This window comes from Schistocerca nitens, chromosome 7, assembly GCF_023898315.1.
Source record: "Schistocerca nitens isolate TAMUIC-IGC-003100 chromosome 7, iqSchNite1.1, whole genome shotgun sequence".
NCBI classification, from domain to species: Eukaryota; Metazoa; Arthropoda; class Insecta; order Orthoptera; family Acrididae; genus Schistocerca; species Schistocerca nitens.
Genome location: NC_064620.1, coordinates 43,424,356 through 43,450,421, shown reverse-complemented (window position 1 = coordinate 43,450,421; position 26,066 = coordinate 43,424,356). Strand labels below are relative to the sequence as shown.

General features: G+C 37.6%; 1 protein-coding gene across 1 annotated transcript in view; it reads right to left on the bottom strand.

Annotated features, from left to right (window-relative positions):
- The window catches only part of LOC126195465 (dynein axonemal heavy chain 1-like), a 963,710-nt gene that overhangs the window by 901,483 nt on the left and 36,161 nt on the right, over nt 1-26,066 (bottom strand). The window contains exons 5-6 of the mRNA XM_049934091.1: nt 9,945-10,080; nt 7,675-7,886 (exon numbers count right to left, since the gene is read on the bottom strand). Coding sequence (XP_049790048.1) covers nt 7,675-7,886; nt 9,945-10,080 — 348 coding nt within the window. The remainder of the gene's footprint in view (nt 1-7,674; nt 7,887-9,944; nt 10,081-26,066) is intronic.

The window sequence follows — 26,066 nt, the reverse complement described above, 5'->3', positions numbered from 1 at the left end:
TGTTTATTGTCAAAAGTATGGAATCAAAAGCTTTTTAGAAATCTCTGTGACACTTTTCCACATACTAAAGTCCATGGTCAATAGGCGGTCTAAAATATTAGTTTCTATTTCAATCCAATCAAAAGATACGGCCATTTATGTCACATATTTTGATATCTTGCCATTATCAATGTCAATAATACACAAAAATCAAAAATTGTTGAAACTGTCAATTCCTGGGATGAATGAACCAATCTGTATACATAATTGAGTTTGTACAGAACTCTTGGTGTGTTAAGTCCTACTCACCCTTATCCAGATTATTTTTACATCTGGAATCATTTATGTCTCTTCTGTTAAAGGCAAAAGTCTGATTTGTAACTGTACTTAAATTACAAACATTAAGAAGTACAGATTTGGATCTGAGGAACATTTCATGATTTCAACGACATTGCACCTTTTGGTTAAATGTACGAAATATGGCAACAATAAATGCAACAACCTCTTTACAAAGTTTTATAACACTAGGGTTGTGCTTTTAGTATTGATGTGTTTTGCAGTCACTGAACTATAACATACAGCACAAGTATTACACTTTTGACAAGTCCTAGTCACAGACAACAGTCATTGTATGGAATCTCTGTTAAGAGAATTTTGTTTTCATCTTGATCACTATTACAGCCATAGATATACAAATCACACTACAAATTACTGGTAATAGGGACTGTGATGATGGCGTTTGTATCTCTAGCAATCATGTAGTTCCATTATAACGCCATTCCTCTGGTGGCGATAATGAGGCACAATAGGTAGTAGCAAGGGCCGTTACGACTTTTGTTTCAGAAGTAATGTGATTCAGTTCTATAAGTTGTTGAAGTGTATATACACATGTGGCCCACTTAATTGGTAGTCTCATCGGCCTTTAGGAAACAATGGATGAATGGTGAAAATTTTTTCTAAATGCTTGAGTAAACCTAATACAACTGATGTGTATCAAGTGCCACAGAGTCCAATCACTAATGACTGTCTGCCCTCAGTAACCATTCACTTATTCAGTGTATAGCTCACACTAAGAATGAGTTTTTTGGGGTTTTGAATTTTCTCAAAATCCAGGCAGAGACAAATAAGACAGGATTTCCCTACCCGAGAGACAAAGTTCTATAAGTTGATGGTCAAAAGTACGCTCAAAACTGAGGAATCATGCACAGTGACCAGTGTGGAACTCTAGTACCCAAACTTAGTGAATGTTCGGTGAGTGACCCACGACGTTAGCCATTTGTAACCACCAGAGCAATGTGCAGCTCATGAAATGCTGCAGACACAATGAGGAATGAATCACATCCCACTTCATTACTTTGATAAGAAGTATAACAGAGCAAGAAGACAGCTGCAATTGAAAATAACTGAAATAGCTGAATGAGTAGTTATGTAAAATATGAGGAGGAACAGGAAAAACTATTTTATTTTATGAGCAGCTTCCGTATTATTTTTTGCAAATTTTGTTTGTACTCATTATTTTTTTACATTATCTTATGTCAGTTGTGGCTTTATTTTCTTTCAATTTCAGTAATTGCTTCAGACGGCTTTTTTTAAGTCCTGTATGTTCCCATTTTTGTCTTATTTCATTGTTTTCCGCTTTACATTGAAAATGAAAATATACTTATGAATTGCATTATATTTATTGACATCACAGATCAGATTTATTTACATTATTAAAAAAATCATTTACATAAGGAGCGATCAAAAAAGTTTCCATTCGAAATCTGTTTCTGAAGAAAACATTTTAACAAATGTTGAAACTATGGTAAAGGGATTTTAATAAACCTTCCATTTTGCAACTGACTGACTGTTTACTAACACTACAAGAAGATTTAATGCTATGGTTGATGCTCCATCCATGTGCAAAATTTTTAATACATGGATTTGTGATCAGAATAGTTAAAAGCCTGATTTGAAGATGCAACAGAGGACATTTCAGCATTTCCTTCACTTGTGCCTCAAATATTTAGTCCCTATATTTCTCAAAATCTTACTGGTTTATCACCATAAATTCATTTTTCTCACAATGATAAAACTATCCTCAGTCTTAACTTGGAACACAGGTAATATTTTCATACAGCAATGTCAGATTTTCCTATATTTTTGGGCAACAAATCATACCAAAAACAATGTTGTTTGGATAGATCTTTAATGTAGTGCATCAATTAAACTGCATATATTTTGTCATAAGCAAGAGTAAATATGAAAATTGCCAAATACAGAAATTTAGCTTCACGAACACATTATCAACATTGTTCCCACTCACTTGCTTCTATCAGCCAATTGCAGCATAGAACACATGTCGTCATGCAAATATGGTCTATCCATAAGAATGATATTTACTTCAATATTTGTTCAATACTATTGCTATCATTTCATGAATGAGATCTGTAATCATAGCGTGATCTGTTGCACAGGCTGGGGCCTAGATTAGGTTGAGACATTATCAGATGCCACATTGGTTTACGTGTTTGCAAAAAAAGTGTCATATCTGATTTTTTTCACATTTATATTTATGTACTACTAAAATATCTAGTTTAATTATGAACCATATTAAAGACCTCTTAAAAATACAATTATTTGTGTAACATATTGGGCAAAAGGGTTGGGAAGTATCATAATGATGACTAGAGCTGTTACTGGAATGCAGTTAGTTTGAAGTCACATCTTTTTTCTTTACGTGGGAAGTCAACTGTTATTTTAAGACTATACAAAATTCTAAGAGTTGATAAAAAAAAGTCAAAATCCAATTCCATCATTGAATAACTGTCAGTTACCAATATTACTAAACTACCACCCACAGATTTTCATTTTTACACAGAACTGGGGAAAATGCCAAATTTCATGACAATTTGTGAAAACTGTCAATTTTGCATTAAGTAATTACAAATCACAGATTTTGGATTATTTTTCTCTTCATAATCTATGTAAATTTTTCCTGTCCGTAAATATACAGAAACTGACAGTATTGGCATGAAAGAAAAATACATAATTATGTAAATATATGTCTGCTTGTGTCTGTATGTGTGGATGGATATGGGTGTGTGTGCGAGTGTATACCTGTCCTTTTTTCCCCCTAAGGTAAGTCTTTCCGCTCCCGGGATTGGAATGACTCCTTATCCTCTCCCTTAAAACCCACATCCTTTTGTCTTTCCCTCTCCTTCCCCTCTTTCCTGATGAGGCAACAGTTTGTTGCGAAAGCTTGAATTTTGTGTGTATATTTGTGTTTGTTTGTGTGTCTATCGACCTGCCAGCGCTTTTGTTTGGTAAGTCTCATCATCTTTCTTTTTAGATATAATTATGTAAATACATTAAGGTACAAACTGCAGCATCTACAATTACTTCTGTTAACTTGAACTCTATGGATATGTTGGCCAGTGTGCCAGCAATAAATTATACAGCAAAATGCCATACAGATAAGCTCAGCAGTTGCTGCTCAAGTGACCAGGAATGTTACACTACCAGTACCTAATTGCATTCAGGTAGCTATTGGATTCCTGTTACAGGTCAGTAATGTTTCAGGTTTTTATATAGGTACACAGTTATGCTGTTATCTGTACAGGCGTTCATAATTATCATTCTATGACTTTTGGTATCCGATATGAGCATTGCATGAATCCCAAATTTAACAATAATGAAATTTTTTGTCTAAATCTAAGTGCATATTGAAAGGATAGGCTAATGGGAAATGGAGTTGTTGAATTCATAGCAATAGAGAAGAAACTCAGGCCACCAAGGTGGAAACTGAAGCTGCATGCTAGATTGTTTGGGCAACACTTAGCATCATGGGTAAACATTACTTATAATTGGGTCCTTCTATCAACTACTGACTCACTTCCAGATGTAGCTGAAAATCAAACCTCTAGGACGTAACCATGTTCTCATTAATGAATGAGACATTAATCATCAAAGAGTTTGGAGGGTTAGAGTTTTGTAAGAGATGGCATGACAAGACAATGTGAAATGACATAAAACACTTTCTCTTATTGCTACTTAGAATAAATAGTTCATGTGCCCATTCATGACACAAATACATTGAAGAGCCAAAGAAACTGGTACACCTGCCTACTATCGTGTGGGGACCCCACAAGCACACAGAAGTGCCGCAACACGACGTGGCATGTATTCGACTAATGTCTGAAGTAGTGCTGGAAGGAACTGATACCATGAGTCCTGCAGGGCTGTCCATAAGTTTATAAGAATGTGAAGAGGGTGGAGATCTCTTCTGAAAAGCACGTAGCAAGGCTTCCCAGATATGCTCAACAATGTTCATGTCTGGGGAGTTTTGTGGTCAGCAGAAGTGTTTAAACCCAGAAGTGTGTCGCTAGAGCCACTCTGTAGCAATCTGGATGTGTGGGGTGTCACATTGTCCTGCTGGAATTGCCCAAGTCCGTTGGAAAGCACAGTGGACATGAATGGATGCAGGTGATCAAACAGGATGCTTACATACGTGTCACCTGTCAGAGTCATAACTACATATATCAGGGGTCCTATATCACTCCAACTGCACATGCCCCACACCATTACAGAGCCTCCACCAGCTTTAACAGTCCCCTGCTGACATGCAAGGTCCATAGATTCATGAGGCTGTCTCCATACCCATACACTGCACGCATACCATCCCATTCAATTTTAAATGAGACTTGTGCAACAAGGCAACATGTTTCCAGTCATGAACAGTCTACCATCAGATTGAGAGGCCCAGGCGATGCGTAAAGCTTTGTGTCATGCAGTCATCAAGGTTACACGAGTGGGCCTTTTCGGCTCTGAAAGCCCATACTGATGATGTTTTGTTGAATGGTTCGTACACTGACACTTGTTGATGGCCAATAGTTGCACTTCTGTCACGTTGAAGAATTCTCTTCAGTTGGCATTGGTCCCATTCTTGCAGGATATTTCTGGACACAGAAATGTCCGAGATTTGATGTTTTACCAGATTCCTGATTCATAGTATACTCATGAAATGGTCGTACGGCAAAATCCCACTTCATCACTACCTTGACTCCTGTGCCGACTATAATACCATGTTGAAACTCACTCACATCTCGATAACCTGCCACTGTAGCAGTAGTAACCAATCTAACAACTGCACCAGACACTTGTTGTCTTACAGAGGTGTTACCAACTGCAGTGCGTATTCTTCCTGCTTACATATCTCTGTATTTGAATATGCATGTCTGTACCAATTTCTTTGGTGCTTCAGTGTGTATTAGACATAATGCCAACAAATAGACCTGACTTCTTTCAGGATGATCGCACTGACATCAATGACCACTGCTGTTGTAGCAACAATTATTACTGAAGTACAAAGGACAATCAAAATGAGCAGAAAGATTTAAATGTTCAGTAAACTACCAATACATAAACAGGCAGTAGTGGTATACTCCATGAGGAACTAACAGATAGAGAGATGCTGAATGAAATATGTTTCACTGTCAAAATGGCAATGCATGAAGGCTTCAGTGACCACTGTAGAAGAATCTAACCAAAACACCTTGATCAAAACCTAAAGAAATTCTAGTTATATTTAAAGACTGTCAGTGGCACCAAAGTTAGTGCCAGACTTTCATGGATGACACAGGAAATAAAATTGAGGGCAGAAGTGTACAAAGGTAGGTACAGAAATACTGCCTCAGTTTAATTCACACACCAATCCAATGATGAGGAATTAATGACAGTGGCATTCAGGAAAAGCTGTTATCACAAAAAAGGCTCCAATGCCCAATAGAATGAACATTATTGAGCATAGTTGGTAAAAATGGGAGCTAACTCAGCTATAAATTCTTTATCGAATCCAATAGAATTCCTACTGAATTCCATACAGAATTTATAGCTGAGTTAGCTCCCATTTTTACCAACCATACAGCCCTCGAACTGTGCCCAAGGTTAGATGGTAGGTGGAGGTAAGTTCCTATGAGACCAACCAAGGTTAGAACAACACTGGAACAATCAATGCTATGTTGGTGGAACTGTACAGCAACAATGCACTATCTTATAACACAGTGATTAGGTGGCGCAAATTCTTGGAGTTTGTTAAAACAAATATCAACAACAAAAAATGATGTGGCAGACAATCTCTCTAAAAAATCAGGTGTTTCAGGAGAAGTGGAGGCCCACATGACATTTTGAACTGGACAAGGGCTGCTCCCCATTGCGTCCTGAAACTACTCACTCCCTTTCAAAAAGCTTGCAGAATCAAGACACCTGTGCAAATGTAGCAGCCAAGTCAGGCCAATCCAAATGACTTCTTTAATCACCTAATCACAATGGATGAGTGATACAAGCAAATGTGGATTCAACATTGAAAAAAACGAGGAGTCACAACCATCACCAGATAAGGTGATGTTTACAGTTTTTTAAGTGACATAGTGTGGTGGTAAAACGAGGAGTGTCAATGTTCCACGATGTCCCAATTCATTCTTCGCAGAACACTTGTCATCTTGTCATACATGCTGTTCTTCGGGCAATCGAATTCCCCCCCGCCCCCATCTAAATTATTCTCCTGACATAGTACCCAGTGACTTTTTACTCTTCCCTCAGACAAAGAAACTATTGTGTGTCAGGCATTTACAGAATGAAAATGAGGTGATTTTCGACATGGAACACTTCCTAAAGAACTAAAATGCAGATATCTACAATTAAAAGTCACTGCCAAGTCATTAACCATTGGAAAAAAGTGTCACATTGGAGGGTGAATATGTAGAGAAGAATCAACACTATCACAAACACAGTTTGATATTTTTGTGGTGATAATTCAAACTTTATGACTACCGTTCGTATAAATAACTCTGTGTAACAAAAGTGTGGTGACTGAATGATCACATGGTCTCATTTGTAGGTAAAGCAAGTGGCTGACTTTGCTTCACTGATAGTGCATTGGGAAAAAACAGTCAGCCCACAAAGGAAATTGCTTACAAAACTATTGCATGTCCTATCTTAGAACACCACTCATGTTTGTGTGGAACCCATTCCAAATAGGACTCATAGAAGCTATCAGTTGTACACAAATAAGGGCAATATGAATAGCCACAAGTTTGATTCACAGGAGAGTGTCAATGAAATTATGGATAACCTGAGTTGGCAAATGTGTGATGATAAATATCAGTTATCCAACAAAAGATTAATTACAAGGTTTTCAAGAATCCATATTAAGTGAAGAATCTATATATACATACTTCAGTTCCCTTTGCATTGCTACCATAGGGAATGCAAAGCCAAGACTAGACTAACTGCAGCATGCACAGAGGCATTAGCAAGCCACACACAAATGAAATGACAAGAAACTCTTAAAAGTGTTTCAATGACAAATACCCTTTGCCACACACTTCCATTGGTATGCATGTGGATGCAGAAATACAAATATGAACTTAGCCTTCTGGCATGCAGTACGACAGACTTAGTGAAATTTATACCCTGCTCTTTATGACGTACTTGTTGACGTACTTTTACAATTAAAAATGCCAGTGTGAGCAGAAATTAGTAGTGTGTGTTTATGATGTGACCAATGAGAGAGCCCAAAAGAATTTAAAACCCTGGTGGAAAAATGTCACCATCACTGCATGAAAAAATTCATTTTCTTTGCGGTGCAATTTTTACAATAGTAAGAACACAGTGACCCAACACATATGAGGTTTATATAATGACTACTGTACATACATTTTCAGTAGTATGAGTCTGAGTAGATTCAAATTCTTCAAGTGGCACAAATTTTCCAAATGCAGATGTGAAAAGGTTCATATTAGCAACCTTGTCACACTCTTCAACTATATGCAGCATAGCATGATAGCTTTCAGGTATGGCATAGATTGTAAGCTGCGGTAAGTTACTTTTTTTACCAATAAAATCATTCATGCCAGTGCCGATGCATCCTGTAAAGTGAAAAACATTAAGTTAATGACAATGCCCGCAGTACCAACACCTAAAATATTGTGCTTGATAAACTGATTTCTGTTAGCAATGTTAGACAGATGCAGAGTGGGAGGTTTACTGTGAAAGCTTAGCACACTGATTAAAACAAGAGCTCAATTGAAATAAAATCAACAATAATTATCATACACAAAAAACTAAGCATAAACAATACACATGTTTAACACAATTCTTAAAAATGACATTACTAAATCAGAAGATATGGGTTGAGAAACAGTCACTGAAGCTGTGAATGTTGGCAAGTTGTATTCAGCAGTACGTTACACAACTGAGTGGTTAATTCTGCCCTTAGCCACAATTTTATAGTGGCTATACATTTAGATGGACAGCTGGTTGATGGTTCCACCAACGTAAGTGTTGTTGACAGACTTGTATGTGGACATGACTCCTCCTGTATAGTATAAGTAATGGTCATCCCCAGCTTATGATCCTACTTGATGTTGGTATCTGAGGGACAACATCACTCAGTATTCAGTGACACAGTAATCAGAGAAACAAATCCTAGTTCCTAGTGGTCAGTAATGATCAAGTTCACCTAGTGAAGGTTGGCAAGGGACAAAATCTGTAACACAACAAAGTTGTCACAAGCTTAGAAGATCAGTCCACAGTGAATACCAAAAAGCACAAAATCTTCCAACAAGCAATAATCAAACACTGTACCAAATGGTGGGGTCTGAAGGCTTTCAGAGAAAACAGGCAAGTGGATGCACATGATTGCATGCACATATTTTAGCACGGAACTCCACCATAGGGAGGGAGTGGGTGCTCAAGGGAGTATGGGAGATCGAACTGGCTCCAACTCCAGTGACACCTTATTGATTCAAAGATTGATCTAAGCTATTATGTTAAATTTATAAGGGAGGTTGCAGGTGACAGTAGTGTGTGCCGGAAATGGGTTGGGGGTGGCAATGTTTACAACTACTTAGCCTCCCATGGCTAGTCATTATTGCCACCCTACATCACCAAAATCGGGGTGGGTTGGGGAGCATGATGATGGTGGGAGGCCGTCTGAAGCTGAGCTTCTTATGGAAGCAATACAGTCAACTAATAATTGATGACACCGAGTGTAGGTGCTACTCTGATATGAAGAGGTTAGCACAGGAGAGGAATTTGTGGTAGGCTGCATCAAAACAGGAAGCAATAAAGCTTTTGCTATCAGTCACTTATATACCTGTTCAGCCATCATCCAGGCTACATCAGGTATGGCTGATTTAGACCTACAGTTACTATGATTCTCTCATTAGAAAGACTTAAGACAGCTCACTGGTGTATGTTAAGAACAGGAAAACACCCCGTACTGAACTATAAGAGGCTCCATATGCTATGTTCCCTCATTCCAAGTTTAGTTTTACCTCACTGGTGTATGTTAAGAACAGGAAAACACCCCGTACTGAACTATAAGAGGCTCCATATGCTATGTTCCCTCATTCCAAGTTTAGTTTTATCCCTGGGTTGTGATTTGTTGAGGAGACCTTTCTCCAATGAAGGCAAAACTTCCTACACTTACAAAGAATTCTGTTACTGCCTTGAGAATTCCATTTCCCAACAGAATCTTACAGCCCACTCAATTAAAGGCAACTGTAATGAAAACACCAACAGGATAAATTCAGTTGGTTGGCTCTGACAGGAGTTGATTTGTGATGATATATATGATCTTCTACACAGAGAATCGATAAAAGCCAAACCAAAAGATGATCAAGAAGGTTTGCTCCAAAAAAATAGGTGTGCAATGATATGCTAATTTTCAAAATAATATTAAAAAAGTAAAAAAAGTGTCCTGGGAAGACGTAGCCATTTGTCATTTGAACAAGCTCTATTTACTTTACTTAGTAGCCACAAATATATGCTACATAGCCAATATGGACCTAGTTATGGAATTTGATAGACCTATTAAGATTAATATAAAAAACTGCAGACTCAAACAAGCCCTACGTACTCACAGCAACAGTGTTACAAATAAAAGAACATTGTTGAAAAAATGTCTTATTTCATAGACTTACCCTTCACTGGCACCGTATACTGTTGCTGTACTGGTGGTGTCACATAAGCATAGGTACTTGGATATAGCTGAATAGTGCGACGAAAGCTGAGTTCACACATTGTTCTCTTGTAATCATTCCTTATTTCAAGTTCCAGCTATGACATGAAAAAGCAGAGCAAATTAAAACTCTCTCTCTCTCTCTCTCTCTCTCTCTCTCTCACACACACACACACACACACACACACACACACACACACACACACACAAAACAAGGCCAAATCTCTCGTAGTAAACAAAGTAAGAACACAATGTAAGTGTGAAGAATCTAAATTTACTTTTCTTATGATTATGAACCATGCTCTTAAATGAACTACAAGAGGATGAGAGATCAATCACAGAAAGCAAAAAATTGCTTCCTTATGCATTCATTATACAAATGACAAACATGATAAGAGATGGGTTATGATGCACCTAAGCATTTCCATTGTATCTTAAAATATATAAAATACGTTCCAATTTGATGACTACTTTCTTCCGGGATGCCCGATGTTCAGAGTCTGAAATTCAATATGTTATTAAACAGTCAAAACACTGGCAATTATCTATTTTGCAAAGTCGGGCCCAGTAGTCTAGTGGTAAGCCACTGCCTGGGAATGAAAAGGTTGTGGGATAGAATCCTGCTCAGACCATGGAATTTTCAGTCTACCATTGATATAAAGATTCAGCAGGAATGGAAGGGATACCAAGTTGTTGAAGTGGCATCCAATTGAAACACTTGCACCAGGCCACTGAGCTACACTGAGTTATTATCATTATTATTATTATTATTATTACTATCATGGTCATCAACAACTATTTAACAGAATGCTGTTGCACTATATCAGTAGTTTCTAAGCCAGTTTTGGAATATCTCATGGTGACATATCCAGTGTGAGTGACGTAACAGTATACTTTTCCTGAAACTGTATTTAAATTTCTTTTAGATTCTCAGTGCTCTCCTACACCACAAAGTGTTGACATCTTAATTCAGTGGATGAAGCGTTGATTTGTAATATATTTAATATGAGAATACAGAGTTTCTATGGAAATTTTATCTAAAGATTATGAGTTGGAAAGTTATCAAACTATTGCACATTGTTACCCACCCTATGCAAAAAAGAGCTTTGTTGCACTTCTACATTTTCACTATTTCTGTGGTTAATTTCACTACATTGTTCACCTCTTGCATGCTAGTGTAGAAAGTATCATGGAACCAGCTATTTGCAAAATCCATACATTTATTTTTTTAAGCTGACTTGCATTGTCGCAGATAAATTCACTTTGAAAACCTAGATCCTAAAATTTTATGTAAAATTTAAATGGGACATTTTTGTTGATTGTAACAAAATTTGTGCAATGTGAAGTGAAATACTTTGAATTTTCAAATCTTAAGTGCCATGAAAAACAATTTTCATTCTATAGCATCAGGTGTAATCTATATTTTTGCTTTACATGGTTTAAGCAATAGTATTACTGTACAGAAACAAAACAAGAAACACTCATGCCAATTTCACTATGTATCATGTGAATAAAGGAATATTTTGAGAATTTTCAGAAGTTAAAAATGTTCTGCATAATATATTCATCTACATCTATATTCTGCAAAACAATGTGAATGACATTGGAGAAGGTATTTCCCAATGTACTATTTAGGAGGGCTTCTTCCAGTTCCATTTGCTTATAAGGCATGTGAGAGTGCTTCAAGTCACCTATGGGATTGGTAAATAAGAAATTTTACAACATTTATGGATTCCTCACTGAATGCTGGTTCTTGAAACATTTTGATTAGGCTTTCGAGGAACAGTTGAATTCTATCCTTAAGAAGCAGTCAATCAGGTTTTTCAACATCTGCATGACCTTCTCCAACGGGTTACACAACATGTGGGTAGACCTGCTGCCCTTCTTCGTACATGTTCAGTATTACCTTTTAGTATTATATGGTGTGTGTGTCCCACACACTTAATGTATATTTTAGGATGGGTCACACAAGTATTCTGTAAGCAATCTCCTTTGCATATTAACTGCATTTTCCTAGTGTTCTGCCAATAAGTTACCTGACTATCCCAATTTATTTATATGTATTTTAAGTCAAGATTTGGTAATATAATGTTGTAAGAAGGTTAGCTGATTAGAGCAGTACTCCAGGAATGTGAAGACCAAATACTGTATATGAATTTTACTAGATTCCTTCAATTTTGATTTGTAGTGTAAAACAATTATCTGAAAACACGGTTTCAGCTGTATCTAAAATTAGTCTATGTAATAATGGGATGCTAATTAATCGTAAAGATGTGTTCTTATCTCTTTGAAATTGAATATGTTAAAAAATCTTGTAAGTAAGTTAAAATAATATTCTAGAACACCAGAACTTTAGAGCTGACATGGCTACAGTGTTAGTCATGTGAGAGAGTTGAGAAGGGAGCAAGCTGAAGTGGCAGAGGGATCTTCTTTGGATGCTGTTCTTGGTGGAGTAAGATGGTGAGGTTTAGTGTGGCCTATGAGCAACGTGTTAAAGTGACAGCACTGTGTGCAGTTTGCTGAGCTATAATTTAAAGCATCAGCTATTGCAATAGGCTTGAGTGAACTGGTTAAACATTAGGACTGTTAAGATTAACAATTTGATGCCCTGCACATTGCCTTTGGCATACATTAGTCATTGCCTGTGATGCAAGAGAAACTAATATGGCCTGAAGGGGATGAAAAATCATACACTCAAGCTGGAAAAGAAAAATATAAGCACCATACAAAAAAAGACGATACTAAAGAATTTGCCCCAGAATACAGCTCACAACATGTAAACCAACAAAAGAAAAATTACATAAAAGTACTTCATCAAAATATTCAATACTTTGGTAACAAAAAATTAGAAGCAGAAGTACTCCTGAGTGAAGTAAGACCAGACATATTATGCATAAGTGAACATGGACTAACTGAAAGTAAAATACATAATGTGGCAATAAAGGACTACAAACTAGCTAGTTACTTCTGCAGATCTAAATATAAGGGTGGTGGCGTTTGTATATATATTAAAACAGGTACTCTATCAAAGAAAGTAAACAGTGAAGCTGCTACATTTCCCATAGCTAGAGAAAAAGACTTTGAAGTTACTGGTATAGTGGCAGAGGATTTTCGAGTGTTTTGTGTGTACAGGTCACCATGTGGCAATATTAGCATCTTTCTAAAAAAATTTGCTAGCTTATTGAGAATGAATATGAAGAGAAATCTTATCATATGTGGAGACTTCAACATTGACATGGGAAAAGACACAAAAATAAGACAGGATTTTGAAGAATTGTTAATACAGCATAACATGAAAGTGACAATAACTGCACCAACAAGAGTGACTTCACAAAGTGAGACAATTATTGACAACATAATTACTAATATGTGTAACTATGAGTCACATGTAGTTCAGACAAATATCTGATCATCATGGACAACTAATCAGCTTTTGCAGAAGTAATGACACAGTATCAGAACCAAAACAAACAAAGAAATTAGGATCATCAGTGAACAAAATATCAACATCTTTAGAACAATGTTAAGTAAGGAAACCTTGAATGAAACCCTACAGGCCCAGAGTGTAAATGAAAAATATGATGCATTTATTTCAACAATTAAGTACCATTTTAATGTAGCATTTCCCAAAGTAAAGAGACAAGAAAGGCATCAAGATCAAGCACAGTGGATTACGAGTGAAATACTAGAACAGCGAAGGAAGCTTCAGGACGTGAGATGGATGGGCGAAGCTGAAAACTATAAAATGTTAAAAAATAAGTATAGAAAAACAATAAGAGAAGCGAAAGCAAGAGCAATTGACACCACTATAGCGAACTCAAAAAACAAGGCAAAGGCAGCTTGGAATGCAATCAATGCTGAAAGAAAGGAAAAAGATGGGTCAAACAAAGAAGAAGGTATTAGGTCAATTAAAGTAGACAACACAGTGGTCACAGATGGTATGGAAATAGCAAACATACTGAATAACAACTATATCAGTGTAGTAGAAAACCTAAAATTGGAAAGAAATAGTCAAAACAGAAGGGTATTAAGGTACCAAAAAGATCATGCAGTACTATGTTCTTAAGACCAGTCACGGAAGATGAATTGCGGAAAACTATACAGAAACTGAAGTCCAAGAAATCAGCTGGTGATGATGAAATATCAAATCATGTAATAAAGCTGGTATGTGAGGAGATAATAACACCACTGCTGAACATAGCAAACTGTTCTTTCAGAGATGCAATTTTTCCAGAAAAACTGAAGATAATGAAGGTAGTGCCAGTGTACAAGAAAGGGTGTAAGGATGATCCCAACAACTACAGACCAGTTTCACTGATATCAGGTTTCTCAAAAATCCTAGAAATGCTTATGTATACCAGATTAGTTAACTATTTGGACAAACATAACATTCTCATGACCTCACAACATGGTTTCAGAAAGGGTAAATCTACAGAATCAGCAATTGTCAGTCTAACAGAATACATTTTACAGTCCTTAGATGAGAAAAAGGTTGTTTCTGCAATGTTTCTGGATCTTTCAAAGGCATTTGACACCATTGACCATGAAATGCTGATACAAAAATTAAGCAACTATGGCATTTGGGGGCAACCAGGTGAATGGATAAAATCATACTTGTGCAACCGCAAGCAGTATGTATCATTAGGAAACTCGTACCAATCAGAAACCAAATCCATCAAATATGGAGTGCCGCAGGGTTCGGTAATGGGGCCATTGTTATTTAATGTATTTGTTAATGATATAGGTGTTGAGGAGGAAGAAAAGAAAATATTGTATGCTGATGACATGACAATACTAAACAGTGACCAAAATATGGAACAGCTTGAGAGAAGAGCATACATATCTGCAAATGTCACAGCTCAATGGCTGTTGGAAAATGAACTGGTTATAAATCTAAAAAAGACTATGTATGTAGTGTTTAAAAACAAGGAAAAGTCTGTAGACATGGATTTAGAGGTTGATGAACAAGGCTGGAAGAAGTAGAATCTGCTAGATTCTTAGGTATTCTTGTGGATAATGAACTGAAATGGAAAAAACATATTAATAATGTCAGTAAGAAACTGAGCTCTGTCATATTCTTAATGATGCAGATATCACAGTATTCACACAAGAACCTTCTGTGTACAGTGTATCATGGACTTTTCGAACCATACTTACAGTATGGAGTGACTGTGTGGGGGTACTCAAACAAACAAGAGACAAAATGAGTGTTCACATTACAAAAAAAAAAGCAATTAGGAGCATTTTAAGAAGAAAGACCTCTAAAACATGCAGAAACTGTTTCAAGAAGTTAGGTATCTTAACTTTTTCATGTTGTATATATACAAAACAATAATGTACATCACAAAAGGTAGTGAGGACTGGATTACAAATGCTAGTGTACACACCCACAATACAAGAAAGAAGAATTAAGTACGGAGCATACCCCACTGACTGGCAATGCTAGAAAAAGGACCCCAGTACTCTGGTATCAGACTACTAAGAAGTCTGCCCAAAACCCTGCAAGATAGTGTACTTCACAATGACTTTGCAAAGAAACTTAAAGACTATCTCATTGAAAAAGAGTTTTACAGTGTTGCAGAATACTTATGCCATTAAATTTGTATATATTGTTACTCATTATCAGTGATGTAAAAATGTAAGCTAAAGGTGTAGAAAAATAAGTGATAAAGAATTTTAATACTTCGACATGTCCTATATTACAAGTACATTTACTGTACACAGTGTAATCTTACAGGATCAAATATAATAAAATTCAATTCAATTCAATTCTCAGATAGGATAGTTGTTTTTTATTTCATTTATAGCACTGAGAGTAACATTATCATGAGTAAGGCCACCATTCAATGTAAATTTTTATCACCTGTGAATAAACTGACAATGAAATCTAATAGTGTGGTTAGTCTACATTAAATCCTGAAGGTTCATTAACTTTGCTTCCCTTTTTATTTAAGCACTTACTTTAGTCATGTATTCTTTTACATTATTCACTGACTGTTTCCTTAAGCCTCCCAAATAATCATTAGATGCATTCATAAGCACACAAAGCAACCGTCACAACCTCTAGATTAGCAGCTCAGCCACTAAATTTATGGCTGTATGCTCATCTTCCCATGATTAGGTAGTAACAAATTAGTGTCATCTGACGATTAATTTCGTTTCATAGTTTTGTTAACATAAATCATGCAGTATGCTGCAATTGGTTTGGCTCGTCCAGTGTAGAGCAGTAATTGCATTCCATTCCATGAGTTACTTAGGGATTGGATGTCCAAACAAATTGTCTAGGCCTCTGGACACACAATACAGTGGAGATGCTGAATCACAGACAGGCACAACAAAAAGACTGCTAAACAAGTAAGCTGCCTCGGCAGCCAGAGAAATTGGTCATATGTGAGCAAGTTGTGTTTGCATGAATATGTGTACCTATGTTGTCTAATTCAGAAGGAAGTCTTTTGACCAAAAACTTACCTGTTAACAGTCTTTTTGTTGTGCCTGTATGCAACTCAACATCTCCACTATATGGTGAGTAGCATCTTTCCATAATGTTGTTGTTTATAATTAGACTTAGATTATTACTGTAATAGTACCAACCATACCACCATATTACACCCACAAACTTTGGTTTTCAAATCACCTGCAGTTCACACAATACAAACACCATAACTATAGTCAAGCACAAAACTACTTCAGTGGGACAATACAGGTCACCAAATTTCTTGTGGTGCTCACCAGGTTACAATGCTCATGGAAAGCCCAATCAATGCTGGGTACTGTATGACTTGCAATGTAGCATGGTGGATTCTCCACATCTGTTATGTCTTTGACTGCTGCTAATAACTATTTTTTTCCTTTCTCTAATTCTTTATTTTTAATACTGTTTTATAAATAACATGTGGCGTAAGTACTGGTATTCCAGAAGCACAATTATGCTTTTCTCCATTTATATTTATTGTTGTTTATTCTTCAAACTACACTAATGTCACTGATACCATTAGTTTGGCTATAGAGCATGATGATTCACTTATGGTTAATTAAACCTAGCACTACAGTTCAGTATGTGGAAATTTTGTGAGCTAATCAGTATAATTCCATGTAGTGACATATGCCATTGTACAGCTAAGCACTCCAACTTTCCAGTAGCATCTATTCACTTATATGGAACTAATTATCTTATGAAAAAATTAAACCAAGTTCACAAGCAGCCACATTTTCCATTGCAGAGTTCTTCACTGTCAGGTTTCGATCCTCAGCTACATACTTTTGTTACACTAATTTTTCTGGACAAAATGATGTACAGCATTGGTTAATTAACTCACTACATAATAATCATTTTAATTTACTAAAATCTGCATCACAAAGGTAAACCAGGGGATCCACACTGTATAAAAATAATAATGTCAATGTATCTTTCTGAATTTGTGACCAACAAACTTTTTTATAAATCAAAATCACATTAGTTCTTGTAATTCAGTGAAATCCAGCCTAGCCGATTTTCAATGCATAATGTAATTTAGGAAATAAGTTAATTCTTACTCCTGTCTATAAGTTACCAAACTTTGCTCAGAACTAGCAGTTTGCAGTTTGAATGCGCACGAATTTGGGTGAGCTTTCAGCGCTGAGTCCCACCACTACTATGCACATGCAGCACGTGAAAATATGCGCACCAAAAACTGCGAACTCAAGAACTTTAATGTTTAGTAACTTTTGAATGATTTCTGCAATCTAAATTAACAAACATTTTTACTAAACTATGATTATTATGTGGTATGGCTGATTACTGTCAATGAAATTAGTGATTTTTTGACAGGCGATGTTCATTATGGACAAGCTTAATTAAATTACCACATAGTATTTTTTCCCTAATAAATTACTACAGGACTGTGCCAAGTGTGAAATGTAATACTTTAATGTAGATATGAACTTTATTTTGTGCCACAAAAGGACAATTAGCTTCACCACTCTAATTGTACATGTTGGTCTCTTTCAGTGTGCTAATATTATGAAAATAGTCGATAAACTACTGGCCACTGTTCCTAATAATTGAGCTTAGTGAAGAATAAATATGTGCTAATGCAATTCAAATTATTGTGTCATTTACATTCTTGAGCAAATTCTTGCACTCATTTAGACTTTCTATTTTGGTGCGATCAGAAGTTTGTGTTACTGAGGAGAGACTACAAAAATCAGGCAATATTGCTGCAGATTGGAGGCTAGAGTACAGATGAAGCCAACACTGTCAGCTGAAGAGCCACAGATGTCATTGCAATGACTGCTGCGAAGCTGTCATGGAACTGATGGCACGATTGAAGCCTTCTGGTGTGGTGGGTGCCTTCTGGTGTGGTAGGTGAAAATTTTCTGACTACTAAAATTCTTGTTTATAGTAACTGTAATCAGAGGATTTATCAGTTGCTCATCAACTAATCATATCATCTTCACTTGCAGTATGGTATAATTACCTTCAGCACTGCTGCGCAATCTTGGCTATTAACTAATGTTACTAAGGATAACCACACCATTTACTGAGAATTCTTCCCATGAAAAGTGTTAATTTTTTCTTCTTGTTGAATTCTTGCCAGCTGTCCAGCATAGAAATGTTCTGGTTCTGCACTTGGTCATGAAAATGAGGTGTTGTTTCACACATTACATGTTGCACAAATGCAGAATAACCATGTATGTTAATGTAACATCTGTCTTAAAGCTGAAAAGGTCTCCCACAGATCTTAATTTTCCAATGAACGATGAATAGGCCTTTTCTGTTGACATCAATATACTGACCAATTCGTTACAGTAGCCAAACATCTTACTCAATACCTTATGATAAAACGAGCTGTATCAGTACATGTGCTGAATAAAATTTCCTGAATACAATTTCCAAATTTACTAGGATTGTTCATATAAACTGGCTCATTTAAATAATGGACTGAAAATTTAGGTATATGTTATCACCTTCATGAACAATGGTTTGGCGACGTGCATATGTTTAATATAGTTATGTGTAACATCGTAGTGTGTGGAAAACAGAGGAGGTAAGCAGATGTTTCTATTTAAATATGTATGTTTTTGTTTCTAGTTGTCTTAATTAACTTCAATTGAAAGCAATGCACAATGGATATAAGATGACTGCAGCAAGGGTTAACATAGCCTGATCACTGGGAGTCGTGTGTCTGATTATCATAGCAATCACTTATTTGAGAATTTTATGGTATTTTATCAGATGGTTTGGTTAGTGATGGATGCACAAGATTGTTAGCTGTACCTATGTGGCCTGAACGGGGACTGCAGTAATGCTAATACAACAGATAGGGCATCTCTACTTGATATAAACAATGAACTACACACAGAAACACAGTGAAGGGATGTTAATTACAGTGAGAAATACAAGCATGGATGCAGCAGAGTTGACAATAATACACTGCAAGCCCACCGATGAGATATGAGTATTATACGGTCCACTCACATTAATGTGACCACCTGTCAAAAGCCTGAGTAACCAGCTTTTACAGTGCAGACCCCTCTGAGACATGCACGAAGAGAGTCCATACCATTCAGGGAGGTAACAACAAGGGATGTGGATCCATGCTGACTCCAGTACCATGGCCAGCTGCACTAGGTTTCTAGGTTGAGGATCCACAGCATGAACAACCCGATTCTCAATTGGATTTAAATCTGGGGAGTTTGGTGGCCTGGGGCTATGGTAAACTCATCCTGGTGCTACTGGGACCATGCACATACACTTCGAGCTGTGTGCCAAATTGCATTGTCCTGCTGGTAGACCTTACTCAGGGAAAAAAAGTGTGTCATGCTGGTAGATCATGCTGAGGAAAAATGAACTCAATGCACGGGTGGATATGGTGCCCAAGGATTGAAGTAAACTTCCGTTGATCCACTGTGCCTTTCAGAATGATGCGATCACCTAAGGAATGCCACAAAAACATTCCACAGACCATAACACTCCCTTCTCCAGGCTGACACCTCAAATTTCAGGCTTTCGCACCATACACAACAAAGGTTATCTGTCCGACAGAGCATAAAACATGATTCATCTGAAAATGCCCTCTTCTGCCACTCAGCTGATATCCAGTTGTGATATTCAAATGCAAATTACAGTCTTCATCATTGAACAGCAGTCAGTATGAGTGCATAAATCAGGTACCTGTTGTGGAGACCCATATGCAGCAACGCTCACTGAACAGTTGTTGAGAAGACACTGCTGGTAGCCCCTTGGTTCATCTGGGTAGTCAGATGCTCAAAAGTCACACATCTATTTGCTTGTACTCATATCCACAGCCATTGTTCACCCCTGTCACCTATGGCCTGTGGTGCACCACAATTTCCTCAGCACCGATTTGGGATAGTATCATTTTGCAACACATGATATTCTTTAAGTACAGTGACAAGCAAACAATTTAGAAACTTAGCTGCTTCAGAAATCCTTCCACCTTTGGCCCGATAGCCAATGATCATGCCCTTTTAGACGTCAAATAAATCGCTCTGTTCCTGCAGTATGATAATGATTGCAGTTTTCCACATCCCTGGTATGCTTTATTTACCCTCCACAGCTAGTGCTGCCACTGCTTATCTGTGAGTGGTCATTGCACCTTAATATCAAACATAGGTGGTGGTCACATTAATGTAACTGGAACATGTAATACTCATGCTGAACAATCCACAACACAGATGATAAATGGTTTGGTACTACAAGTACGCATGTAAAGAAATTGATATTAAACACCTGCAGACTGGTGATACTCTGTGTCATATGAAGCAAGCTAATATTACACAAATACTGACCAAAGGATGGAAAATTTAACTGAGCAATATATGGTTGGCATCTTGCTGTACAGCGGCTAGGCCAGACAGGAAAGTCAGGGGCCACAGCAAGCTGAACACAGAGATGAGTAAGTACCCGACACGCCTGAAGGCAGAAATTGCCTCGATTTCCGCATGGCAGAAATGTGGGAAACTGAGCCAGCACATGGCGATGGATGCTGAGCTGCATAGCGAGGTTACATACATTCGCTGAAAACAGTGAAATCAGTTCCAGCAGAGTTACAAAAGCCGGCCGGAGTGGCCGAGTGGTTCTAGGCGCTACAGTCTGGAGCCGCACGACCGCTGCGGTCGCAGGTTCGAATCCTGCCTCGGGCATGGATGTGTGTGATATCCTTAGGTTAGTTAGGTTTAAGTAGTTGTAAGTTCTAGGGGACTGATGACCTCAGAAGTTAAGTCCCATAGTGCTCGGAGCCATTTGAACCAGTTACAGAAAATGTAATGACAGAGTTGGCCGTCCAGGTCTGCTGAGCACTTTTGGCAAATGGGCTGCACTCATCCCTTGCGAGACCAATTTAGGGGCTGCTCGATTGCTCAGGTCGCAAAAACTGACAACAGCTGAGAGAGCAGTATGCTGACCACATGCTCCACCACATCTGCATCCAGTGACGTCTATTGGCTGACCATGACATAGTGGTCAGTTGGTACCACTGGGCCTTCTGAGACCTGCTGGGACAGTTTTAGTTTAGAGTTGTACAATAAACATTAACAAAGTTAGTAACATTTATATGTGAAATGCCCTGTAACAACATGTACTCTCTCAAAACTACCTGGTGTCTATTGTGCCAGAAGACAGGCAGCTTGGGCCTTTGAAATTAGTTCTTCATCCGTTTCTAAAGGAGTTTCATATACCAATAACTTGATGAAACCCCGAGGAAAAAATCCCGAGGTGTGAGAGCCAGTGATTGTGCTGCCACGGGACAGGACATCCCTTTTCCACCTAACGACAAGGGTGCAAGTCGTACAGGTGCTCGCAGAGATTAACATTAAAGTGGGCTGGTGCATCATCAAGTTGAAACCATATCCTTTCACAGACAACCAAGATATAGTCTCCAAGAACCGCAGCACCGTAACTTGCAGAAACACCAGGTAACATGGACCAGTCAAATGGGGAGGCAGCAAATAAGGACCTATCAGATGATCTTGGACAATGTGGTGTCCACTGTGTATGTCCATAACACAATAAATACGTATTTCTGACTACTGGTTTTCTATCTCAACACACATAGTGCATACCGCATAACTACAACGTAGCTCACAGTAACTGTTCAAAGTAATCACCACAAGCCTCAATGTATGCATGCCAATGGTGCATGACATTCTGCTGTGCTCTCTCAAAGTACCCTTCTGTCTGTTGTACCAGGAGACAGACACATTGGACCCTAGCAACCCGATCTTCATCGAGGGTTCATTTCTATGGGGGTTTCATACACCAACATCTTGATGTAACCCCAAAAGAAAAGGTTCAGAGGTTTGAGATCCAGCAATCCCACAGGCAATGGCACAGGAGTTCCCCTCCCTTACAATACAACGAGGAGTATACATGTTGTACAGATGCACACACAGATTGACATTAAAATGGGCTGGTGCACTGTTGTGTTGAAATCACAGCCTTTCATGGACAACAAGGCTACAGTTTCCAAGAACTGTGACAGCACATCTCGCTGCAACAGTAGGTAAAATGGATCAGTCAGTCAGGGAGGCAGCAAATAAGTATCTCAATATAATTGGTTGTGGACTCAGTATCACCTCTTTCAATTTGACCCAAAAAGTATGAGACACCCTGCAATGACTTTCCAGACAGTACAAGATCTGAAGAAAAAGTTTCTTTGTCGATAACATCAACATCATAATCACTGATAAAACACCAGAACTCCTACTAGAAAAGACAAATAACTTTCAAGGATGTTCACACTTGGGCTATATGTAATAGATTAAGAATGAACATAAAGAAAACAAACATTATGTGCTTCAAAATAAAGAGGAAACACAATTCCATCATGGCAAGTATAAATGACAAATTTATAAATTGTGCAACTGACAGAAAGTTTTTAGGGGTGAATACTGACTGTCAATTAACATTGAACAAATATACAAAGATATCGCCAACAAAAAAGAATGGCATTACTTTGTAACAGCCAATGTCCTGTGATGACATACTATTCCTACATACAATAGGCTCTTAGAGGACTCTTTTACTGGGCAATAAGAATTATAACCAAAAGTAGTAGTTGGGCTAAATGTACAGCGTTCTAAACAATCATAGAAGAAGAGCCAAATTGCACTTATATTTACCAAGCAAAAACAAGAAACCCAAACAGCACTTCCTACCATCGATTAAAATTATTTAATACTACCAGCTGTACCCAGCCATGCACTGCTGTGGCTCAGTCTTGTTGAATGGAAAAGAAAGAAAAGTGAAAGCACAAGTTTCCAATATGTACGGGAAATGGATATACATTCTAATCACATTGTCCCCCCATCCCTATCTATCTATCTCCTCCTGCTCTCTTCATCCATCTCCTTCTCCTCCCCCCCTCTCTCCGTCTCCTCCTGCCCCTCTCCTACTCTCTGCTCTCTATGTCTATTTCCTGCCACCCCTCTATCCATCTCCTCTCCCCCTCCTCCCTCTGACCTTGAGCCTTGTTTACTGTTATTGCCAATTCAGATTCTGTAGTAGAATTCCAAACAGAAGCCGATACGCCATAAATACAACTTTCTTGCTTTCTGTAAAAACAGTCTGTGAGGAAGAAAACACTGCACATTGTTGTATGAACAATTCATGTTTAAAAACATATTATGAGAAAGAATATATATTGGGAGAAACAGTTTGTCTAATGATTTAAATGTCCTACTATCGTAGTTGAAATTACCTGTGACAAAGGAAACAAATTAGCACATTTTTACAGCAGAGTATTTTCTTCCTTGCAGTCAGTTTTACCAGAAAACATCTACATTGTTGTTTAAAAAATATCATCCAAATGTTTCTTACAGTAACATGTAAAAATCTGAAGTAAAGTGGAAAAGAATTTTTGAGAATTTTGGGATATTTCCCTCTTATATGTTACATATTTATTTATTATTATATTTATGAAAAAATAGGCAGATAAAAACTTGCATATTTGAATGCAACATTGTGTCAAAATTTCAAGTCAGTTGACTGACTTAGTTTTCGAGTTTCGCAAGCACAAACAAATGCAGGTTGAATTTTTATACATAGATACAAACTGCCAAATGAGATGAAAAAGATTAGTCCTACTGCACTACATCTATTTAAAAAGGGAGCTAACACAGACCACACAATTAAATATTAGTGGGAGAACTCAGCGTAATGATTAATAATGAAAAGGGACAACACTCTGTCACATTACAACACCTGATAACAATACAACGCTGTTACAAGAAAATCTTCTGCCAAGATTTATAGTGCACGATAGTAATGTCCTATCACTCACCATTGGGGGGGATACTGACTTTTGCAGGTGGAGTGAAGAGAGGCCATTAAGATATGCAAGGGGCACCGCTGCACAATTATGAGGCTGGAATCAGTTTCCCGAACAGATTGCAGGGAGTGCAAGAACCATATCAGCACATTCATGGGCCAAGAGTCACCAGTGGGTGTCCTTATTACAGGGTTTGGAGTAATTCTGTGCAAAACTATGTTTTATACTATAAGTTATCTGATGTAATTAAAAGAACATTGTACAATACAGGCCTATTTGCTGGTATATGCAAGATGGCGGCTCGTATAGAAGTTTTAGTAAGTGGCTCCGTGAAAAACATGTATACTGCCGATATAAAGTGCATCTTATGCAGTGAAAGACTTTTTAATGGTTTCAGACTATGTTCAGCGAGTCAAAAATGGATTCATTCAAAATGCATCTCGAGTTCTGCCGCGGTAAGCGCAAAATGTGACTGTGGTGTAATTGGCTGTTGTTTGCGATCGATGTGCTTATCAAAACAAGATACTGTGCGAGAAGAAAACGTTGTCTCCACATTAGAACAGGATTTATTGTACGCTAAAGAGTATATACATAATTTGGAAACAGTGATTAGTGATCTCAAACAAAAACAAAAAGTGGAAAACGAGCCTTTTCTTAGGCCTAAAATAAACAGGCGTGTGAAACAAAGTGGAAATCGTTTCGAACTAAAAACAAGGAATAAATATGAGCTGCTAGACACGTATGAAGAGACGAACAACCAGGGACATAAGAGAAATGAATACACGTCTCTAGGGCATACTCTGAAGAGTGAAGAAAACACTAAATTTTCGCAAAATGGTTCACGAAGTGAGAGTAAGGGCGATGTTTACATTTTTTCAGCTAGCCACGGAAGAGGCTTAGCAGGTAAAATGGCCACTATGCAAAATAAACGAAAAGTAAGTGGAACCACCAAGCCTGGGGCTCCTCTACGAGAAGTGCTAAAAAACTGTGAAACATCAGTAACAAAAGGTTCGAAATGTGTCATTATTGGAGGAGGTAACGACGTTTATAGAAACGAAAGTGTCAATGCAACAAGGGCTCTACGTGAAACCTTAGGGAAAATTACACATTCAGATGTATATGTTGTAAGCATTCCACAAAGACACGACTTGATGGAAGCTTCATGCGTAAATAAAGAAATTATTCGAACAAATAGAAAATTTAGAAAGATCTGTAGCAGTTTCGCCAATGTAACATTTATTGATGCAACAAGCTCTCAGAGAGATCATTTTACAAAGCATGGGTTGCACAGAAACAATTTTGGTAAAACAATTCTGTGCAAAGAAATATTAGAAAAAATTGACAAACCACAAGAACAGATACATCCACCCATAACACTGCCAGTGAAGGAAGAAAAGGAAGAGTCACCACTTTGCCCTATAAAGGAAAAATCAGTGTTATTACCAGCAGAAGAACCAGTGTTGTCACCTCCAGAAGAAGAAGTTGTGACACCACCAGCTGAAGAAGAAGCACGACCTTCAGAGATCCTGCAGCCAAGATATGGGAGAGGAGAGAGAAGAAAGAAACAGCTAAAGGACCAGGATTTTGTATACAATGAAGCCAGCAGCAGCCGACCAATTCACAAGAGGCAACCACCTGCGAGAAGTCAGGATTTTTGTTGGCCCCAGATCAGCAACAGCACACCATAACAGACATGGGGATCAACAATCTGACAAGCACACCACTCGTAGGTAATGTAAAAAATATAAACTGTGATTCAAAGTCAAACTGTATCCAGATAAACAAAAAGGGAGATAATATGCTGACATTACTTC